The sequence below is a fragment of the Brassica napus genome, chromosome A9 (assembly GCF_020379485.1).
Source record: "Brassica napus cultivar Da-Ae chromosome A9, Da-Ae, whole genome shotgun sequence".
Lineage (NCBI taxonomy): Eukaryota > Viridiplantae > Streptophyta > Magnoliopsida > Brassicales > Brassicaceae > Brassica > Brassica napus.
The window spans coordinates 26,745,281-26,754,398 of NC_063442.1; the positions used below are offsets into that span (position 1 = coordinate 26,745,281).

The 9,118-nt window shown below is 33.5% G+C and overlaps 2 protein-coding genes across 2 annotated transcripts; one reads left to right on the forward strand and one right to left on the reverse strand.

The window, feature by feature from the left end:
* The first annotated feature begins 2,053 nt into the window (after positions 1 to 2,053).
* LOC106352379 (uncharacterized protein At4g04775-like) lies at positions 2,054 to 7,855 on the forward strand. Its single transcript, XM_013792019.3, has 2 exons — positions 2,054 to 2,227; positions 2,310 to 7,855. Exons 1-2 carry the CDS (start codon positions 2,054 to 2,056, stop codon positions 2,598 to 2,600), a joined length of 465 nt encoding a protein of 154 aa, XP_013647473.2. The 3' UTR covers positions 2,601 to 7,855.
* Positions 2,958 to 5,235, reverse strand: LOC106350865. Its single transcript, XM_022692033.2, has 4 exons — positions 4,666 to 5,235; positions 4,198 to 4,575; positions 3,703 to 4,117; positions 2,958 to 3,628 (listed from the first exon to the last, which is right to left on the reverse strand). Exons 1-4 carry the CDS (start codon positions 5,233 to 5,235, stop codon positions 2,958 to 2,960), a joined length of 2,034 nt encoding a protein of 677 aa, XP_022547754.2.
* Positions 7,856 to 9,118: the final 1,263 nt, after the last annotated feature.

The following is a 9,118-nucleotide window of genomic DNA, read 5'->3' on the forward strand; positions in this document are numbered from 1 at the left end:
TTCCATCACAAAAAAAAAACAACAATCTCTTACACAAAATAAGTTAAAAAATGAATGCATATAAACCATTATCAAGTTTTGAACAACTTCTTCGAGATATCCAATGAGATATCATATCTAGAATTATGCAGTCATAAAAAACCATCACCAACATGTCATGCAATCATTATACATTGGCTAAAACTGCTTAAAACAGTTGTATTGACATGATTCAACACCAAAACTATTAAACATTTACCCACTTGCACAAAAAACCTGCATACCAAATTTCACCAATAACCAACAAAATAATTCACAAATTTGAACAGCACATATGTCAAACAACCCGCGCGTAGCGCGGGCACACCACTAGTACACTATAAAGTCTTGTAAAAACTACTGTAAAAGTAATATCAAATATGGATAAGGTGAGTCACTGCCACGCATGTTGTCGAGTACGTACGGTTAAGAAGCCCCATCATTCTTTATGGCTCCGAATGGTAACTACAGTTTGAGCAATGCGGGACAAGCGGTTTAACTGCGGTACGGTTTTAACAGTTATAAAAACGTATAGATATATGGTATATGTAGAGATTTTTGTTACTGTTAACTGCGGTGCGGGGCGGGGCGGTTCGTAACATTCGAAGCCTATGTTTTTTAAAAAACGTCACTGATACGAGATACGACTATCAGTACTTTACTCCCTCTTTTTCACATTATAAGATTTTTTTTTTTTTGGTAATCTTTCACATTATAAGATGTAATGGATAAAACACAAAGTTATAAGAACATCTTTATCTAAAATATATCATTAAAATACAAATTAAAAATTGATTCAACCAATCGTAAAAAAATTGTAAGATGTAATCAGTTAAATAAAGTTAAAGTTGCTTTTTTTTTTTAACGACCATAATATTAATTAGAAGAAGGGCCGTAGAAAGGCAGAGCAGAGTTTGAGTGGTACAAGGCTGATTTCGCTAAAGAGTCAGCGTGGAGTTCAAGCTCCTATGAATGAAAACAAACATAACTAAGGAAAAAGCAGAGGATAGTGTCTCGATGTCCAAGTTGATCCCGTAGAGCACGACTGGATGATTCTTCGAGATTAGTGCATTGATAAACACTTGATTATCTGACTTGATGCAGATTTTAGAGAGGTGGAATGTTCTAGCCTGCAGGAGAGCTTCTCGGACTGCCATGGCTTCAGCCATAAGTGGTTAGACCACGAAGGCTTCTGATGATGTTCCGTGATGATGGGAACCGGTTTCCTGGTCTGTGTAGTACCAACCGCATCCCGCTACCCTATAGATCTCCATGCCGCATCCGTGTACACATCAATAGTTCCCGCTAATCGGTGTGGGTGTACTTGCCTTGTGATGCTGTGTGACTGATATTGCGGCGTGTGGTGTTTTGATTGCCACTCTCGGGCCAGACGAATAGCTTTGTTCGCAATAGCTTTTGGAGAAGGTCCAAGTTCTCGAAAATCAAGGAGTTGCGTGAGGTCCAAATGCTCCAAGCGAACCATGGGAATAGAGCCAAAGATACACCCGTTGGGGGTAAATTGGTGAGGTTGTTTCCTAGTTGCAGGGCCTGTTCGACGTTCATAGTTGGAAGTATAGTGAGGGGTGTTGTTGTTGGCAGAAATTCCCATACTCTCTTGGTGAATCTGGAACTATGGTGTCGCACTATTTCTCCATCAAACTATTGCCTCGTTTCATTTCCCCACCAAACGAAAGTTAAATATCTATATACCCACCATATCAAAGTTAAATATCTCTTTCCCCATCCGACCAATTTCGATGGTTAAATGTCGAAACCCCAGTACCAAACCATCAAACCTCCGTTAGTAAACCGAAGGAAAACCCAAATATTGCTAAACCGGACCTATATCTCGGTGATAACCCGACACAACGGTCAAAAATCCCAAATCTAAAAAATCCCAAATTGGTAAGAACCCTAGAAAAAACTGTAGAATGTGAATCTCAGAGTTCTTCTTCTTCTTTTCTTATTGTCGAGTGCTTATTGCTTTTTGTTCTTAATCTCTTCTCACTTTGTGTTAATTTTCAGATCTAAAGCCATGAGTAACGTGTCTGGAGCATCTAGTGGTTCGTCAAGTGGACGTTCTGGAGGCAGAGTGTTTGGTGTGCCGAGACTTTGTCATTGTGGGGTTCAAATAATGGAATTGGTTTCTAAATCCAGCAACAATCCGTACCGGCGTTACTATCGTTGCGGATATGCTGTATCTAAGAAGGTAATTTGATTAATCCTTGCTTCTTCTTCATTGTATTAGTTAATGTTTTCTTTTCATAATTTTTTGTCTAAATAATGCACAGCTCTCGAATGACAACCACACTTTCAAGTGGGTCGATGAGGCTTATTTAGATGAGATAGAGGCATTAAAAATGAAAAATGCTTCACTTGCGGCAAAACTGGAGACAGTTACAATGGAGAGGAATGAGTTTGAGAGAATAGTGTTTGAGAATGTGCAAATGAAGCTTGAGAAGGAGATTTTCGAGAGAGTTGAAGAGGCTTTGGTTGAATCATCTTCTACGATGAAGAAAATGATGGTTGTTGTAGTTGTTTTGTGTATGGGCATGGTTGGGTTTAGTAAGCTCTTTGGTTGAAAAGGTTTATATAGGAATGACCTTTGTTTTAGTAATCTTGTGTTTTGTGTGTTTGATCATTGTGGTTTGTGTACTTTGACATGGTTTCAATTTTATTAATGCAATGACTTTGTCTATTTTAAGATGATTGTTAAGCCTATTTTATTCAGTAGAATGCAATGATTTTAAAGAAAATATACAAGCTTTTAGTTGCAGTAACAAAGATAATATGAAGTGCAAAACAAAGATAGATAAATGTCATTACATTACATGGATCCAAGACCATTAAGTTCAAAACCACAGATATATGTCATTACATAGCTGTCGAAAATTAAGTTCAAAACAAAAGATAATAGATGCCATTACATATCAAATCATTCAAGCTTGAGAAACACTAGCTTGAGTGAGAGTTCCTTGTGAGGATTCACCTGCAGTTTGAGATGTGCTTACCGGTACCGAATCATCATGCTTGCCCTGCTTTGCATGCCACCTCGAGTTGTGATTAGCCTTACCACAAATGCCACAATGCATAGTCATTTTCTTGGCTTTTGGTAGCTTCTTGGTTGGTGACTCATTCACACCTCTTTTCCTTGTCTTATCCGCTTTGGTGAGCTTCTTCTTCTTCTTCCCTGTTTCTTTCCCTCGTTCTCCCTCTGTTTCTTCCCCTTGTTCATCCTCTACAGGTGGAGCATGTACATCAGGAGCATCTGTTTTGGGCCAAAACATAGAACCCCTGACTGGAACAATTCCATCTGTGTAGTTTCTTCTCCATTTAGCCGTGCGAAACCACTCACAAACATAGTCTGACGGATCAACCTTTAACTTCAGCATCACACCATATGCATGCTTACATGGAATTCCAGTGATGTCGAACTTCCTGCACAAACAAGTTCTTTTCTCCAAATGGACACGATAAGTTTGGCCATTCAATCTTGAGTCAAAGTAGCCTTTAACGCTTCTTCTAACAACACATTTGTTGGCTCCGTCTTTAAGGGGCTTATCAACAAGAGCCTTAGCGAGAACTCTCTGCACATATGGTGTACATTTTCCTGACAAAGAGAGAGCCAATTAAGTTAACTGAATTTATATTTTTTAGATATTAGAAGTATTGAAAAAAACTTACCTTGGTGTTCATGAGATTCTCTGGATCTTGTGGCTATACGTACCATAGCAAGTCTTGCTATTGTTTCGAGCATATGCACAAATGGCTTCTCTCTTGCCTTGTTGATGGAGCTGTTAAAGGACTCTGTCGAGTTGTTCTCCACATCTTCGCAGTAATTTCCCAGCTTGAAGAAAGCTCGGCACCAACTCTTCGGATTTTTAGCCATAACATCTGTATACACACATGTATCGTAGGAACTTAACCTGTCCAAGTTTTTCTGATACTTTGCTTCATTGTAGCTCCATGCTACACTCCATATGTAAGACTTCATCTGTTTTTTGTTGCCATGTTTCTTCTTCAAATTCCCGTAGATGTGTCTTACACACTTCCGATGCTCCATCTTAGGCAACTCTATCTTAATAGGTCTGATCAATCCCTGATACAGAACCACAAACTTAATCAAACAACAACATAAAGAAACAGTGATTTCAACCAAAAAAAAAACAAAAAACTTACCGGGCTACGGTCTGAGACAGCAATGTAGTTGTCACCATCCTTTAGATCCAAATCAACCTTCAGTTTTTGCATAAACCATTGCCAATTCTCGTTATTTTCCACCTTTACAACAGCCCAAGCTATTGGATAAATTGCATTGTTTGCATCTCTACCTAAAGCAACCAATAACTGTCCCTTGATTCTTTCTTTGAGGAAGCAACCATCAAGTCCTATCAATGGCCTACAACTCTCCTTCCAAGTATTCCTGAGGGCGTCAGAGCAAATATAGATTCGATTGAAGACATCTTGACCTTCATCATTCTGGAACGTGTCTACTTCAACAGAAGAACCAGGATTTGATTCTACTATCTCGGCAGCATAATCTTTAAGGCGTGCAAACTGTTGATCATGTTCACTCTTAATCCACTTCAAAGCTTTATTCCTACCAGCTTAACACTGAGGCCTAGACACACTAATAGACCAAATTGCCATGATCAATTCCTCGATCTTCATAGGCATATAGTATGCCGGCTCTTCACGGATCTTGTTCACAAACAACCTAGCTATCACAGGGACCTTCACCATCTCACACTCTCCATTAACCTCACATGTGTGGTTATCTACAAACAACCTAACTCTCCAAATTTTATCCCTCGGAAGGATCGAAGCATAAATTTTCCAGCCACAAGCTTCATCATTCTCACCATGACCAGCACATTCGAAACCAAGCTTATCCTTATCATACCTGTATTGTCTGATATTGCAGCGAGTCCTAAGAGCATAATCGAGGACTCTGTCTTTGAAAGCCACACCATTGAAGAATGTCTGGTCTCGGTACAAATGCCCATCACCACGGCATATATGCGTCCTCATTCTCTGTGGGGCTTCAGGATCTTCTTCTTCCTCATTATCTTCATCACTCTCAGGCAAGACGTCATGCTGAATTGGCGGCTCACTCACGAAATTTCCCAACAATTCGTCGAGTTCAAACTCTTCTCGCTCAACTTCTTCATCATCAATTTCGAACTCTCCTTCGCCGATTATAGGTACTACAGACATGGTAAACACGAATTCAATCGATTTCTTGTTGTTTTCTCTCAGGAATTCTCTCCCACTCTCTCTATTTCACGTTCTAGGGTTCTTGGGTTTTTGATTTGGGGATTTTTTGGGTTTAGATAGATTAGGATGGTTAAGTCGGGTTAAAAATAATTAAGTTCGGTTAAGTCGAGATTCGGTATTACTAACCCGTCTTAACCAAACTAATTAACCAACTAAACATGGTTTTATGTGGATTTGAGTGTTTAACTTTTGTCGGGTGGAGAAAGAGATATTTAACTTTGATATGGTGGGTATATAGATATTTAACTTTCGTTTGGTGGGGAAATGAAACGAGCCAATAGTTTGATGGAGAAATAGTGCGACACCATAGTTCCGGTGGGGAAATAGATCGCCAGCCCGTGAATCTGCAGTGTACAAAAAGATGATCTGCCATTTCTGTGTCTCCAGAGCGAGCACATTTCACATTGGTAGATAAGATTCCATGACGTTGAAGTGCCTCCCCAAGTGGTAGTGCATCTTGAAAGATTTTCCACATGAAGATTTGCATCTTTGGGGCTGTTTTACTGCCCATGTATTTAAAGTTAAAGTTGCATAAAATTCAAAATATCTTATATTTCGAAACACCAAAAATATTTCAAAACTTCATATATAATGAAACAATATATAAGTGAACGTATGTATACTATTATTATTATTTATTTTTGCACATATTATTAGCATTAGTTACTTAGAGCATGTTCAATGGTAAAACTCTTAAATGTCTCTTAAGTGGGATCAGATAAAGAGAGACAAACAAAAGATGAAGAAGTAGTGGAAGCAACGTCCCTTCCTTTGCTTAAATAAGGTACGTCCCTTCTCTTTTTTTTCTTTTTCTTCTTTATTTTAATTGTAATTATGCTTAACAACCCTTCTTCAACGGACACCAATAAACCTGCTCTTAGCTTTTATTGTATTTGCTGAAAAAAAAAGTTACTTGTATTTATATTAACCGGAAGATTCATTCGTGTAAGATAGTAAAATCCAGCGTCACATAAACTTATGACACTAAACATATGAACAGAACAAATTTTACTCCTAAAATTATGGACCTAGATTCTTGAATAAAACAATTTTTCAATTTTCTACTTTCAATTGCTTACCCTAATGACCTAACCATTCAAACCCGCTAAGTGTCAGTTTAGTTAATGCGTAGATGTAATGACTAATGAATGAAAAATTAGTCTAAAATTGATATCTATTCTATTAAAACAGCAGTGTGACCCATTGATAAAAGTAGAGTCCAATTATTATTTTTCCAAAAAACTGATTATTTTATAACTGCTTATATTAAATAACTAATCACGTTTTTTGTCTATAACAATCAGTTATGTTTCTTCAATCACAACAATGTCGGATTCATTGATTTAGATTTTAGACCTGATCAAAACGCGTCCATGGTGATCGATTCTCTGGCGATTATACGTTCCATGGTGGTTCACTGTGTTGATTTGTCATAATCGGACAAGAAATCAGAAAATTTAAAGTAACTGACTTTTTGCATTTTAAAAGGTTGAAATCAGATATTTTGTAATGGATTACAAGTTTAAGGCATAAACAACAAGAAAAACTTAAAAGTTGATCGATTATGAAAGTATGGTGGCCATTGAAATGTTGCAGAGAATTCTAAAATATTCTTAGGGAAGGTGGAAATATTTACAAATATGCCACTCAAAAAAAAAAAAAACAATACACACTACATAAATATATCTATCGAATACAATAGTGTAAAATGGCCCAAGCTTCCAACAGACCAAGATTATACTGTATATATTAAAAAAACCTCTTTCTTAACTTAATATATAACTACATTTATCTGAAACTTAAGAAATATATTATAAGAAATATTAAATATTTTGGAATATATATAATATTAAATATATATATATATATATATATATATATATATAAACCAGTGGAAATATATTTTTTAAGTTTGTTTACTATAAAATGAAACTTTAAAAGTTAACTCATAAAGTTAACTAATATTTTTTCAAACAGAAAAAGTTAACTATATTAATATTAATTAGTGGTGGAACGGGTTATTAATGACATTTAATCTTTATAAGTGAACTTTTAATAGAAATAAATATTCATATAAACTCAATTAGTTTAACGGGGTTTTAATAAGTTATTCAATTTAGAAATCTAATCTATTAAAACAGCAGTGTGACCTATTGATAAAAATAGTGTCCAACAATTATTTTCATATATCAATATTATTAAAACACAATTAACACTAACTACTTTGTACGCTAAATAACTTCCACTATAAACTCCTAAATAATCGGGACCCACTTTTTATATAGCTAAAAATGCTGAGTTACTTTAATTCCATAGTTTTCGTTCTTATGTAATAGTTTTCTATAGCCACGTCATTTTTAATACAATTAATGCCATATCATTTCATCAAAAAAAAACTACCCAGTAAAAACTATTTGAAACGATGAAGATATCCAATACGATGTCATCTAAAGAAGAGTAAAATATATTTATTTTTATTTTAGCATTTTATTAGAAATAAAATTAACTTGCAATAAAAATTATACTAATAAACAATAACCTTAGAATTTTATTAAGTTTACATCAAACATGCAAAAATTTGTGATTAGAACTTTTTGCAGGTTATTTTAAAAAGCACTAGATTCTAGCGGGTATATTTTTGTTTTAATTTTTTTTAATTTTAATTTTAAAATTTGTGTTTTTTTTTGTAATCATATTATGTTTAACATTAATTTAACTACCAAAAATATATTAATTAAATATAATATGATTACAAAAATACAACTATAAAAATTAAAATTTTCAAAAAAATAAAACAAAAATATTTTTACATAATTTAAAGGACGGTTATATTTGTATTTCTATATTTTGACATAATTTAAATGAGTACCCGTATTTGAACTGAACCCGTAATGATCCAAACTGAATCCAAACTAAAATTTATAAATATCCAAATAGGTTTTAATCTCTCATCTAAAGACCATTATCTGAATAGTCGGAATCGAACCCGAACTCTTACCCTTACATGTAGTTTATAATATGATCACAGATAAAAAAACATAAATATGATTATAAACAAATACATATATGATACAAGGAAAGACACAAGTACATATGAAACTTGATTTATTTAATATACTTACAAAAATAATCTATTCTATTAAATTCATATCATACTAAAATATAATTATACAAACACACAAACATATAAATTATATTAGACATAAATTTTAAAAACAAAACATATACCCGCCCTTTCGAGGGCGGGTCAATATCTAGTCTTCTCTATTAAAAGAGAAGTATCATTTTATCTATCATAAAAAAGTCATACTAGCCTTATTAGGTACATTTCATTAAGTACATTTATTTAATTATTTACATCAATCTATTAAATATATAAAGATATTAATAATAAATAAATTTAACTGTAAATTTAAATTTTAGTTTTAGTTATAACAAAATGTTGAGAAAAAATCTAACAAAATCTATCTAAAAATTTAAAACATTTTATTTAAATTAATACCATTGATTAATTTTGTAATTAATAATATATACAATTATACATTAATTTAAATAAGATTTTATTATAAAACAAAATAAAATAAAAGTGTATGCTATTTTTCAAATTTTATAATTATATTTTATATCTTCTTTATTATAAGAAATACCATAAACAATTCATACTAGGTCTATTCCATTAATTACATCTATTTGATTATTTAAGTTAATCTATTTAATATATAACATTTCTTTAAAATCTTAGAAATTATATAGATATTAATAAATAAATTTTAACTGTAAATTCAAATTTTATTTTTACTTATAACAAAATATGTCGGAAAAA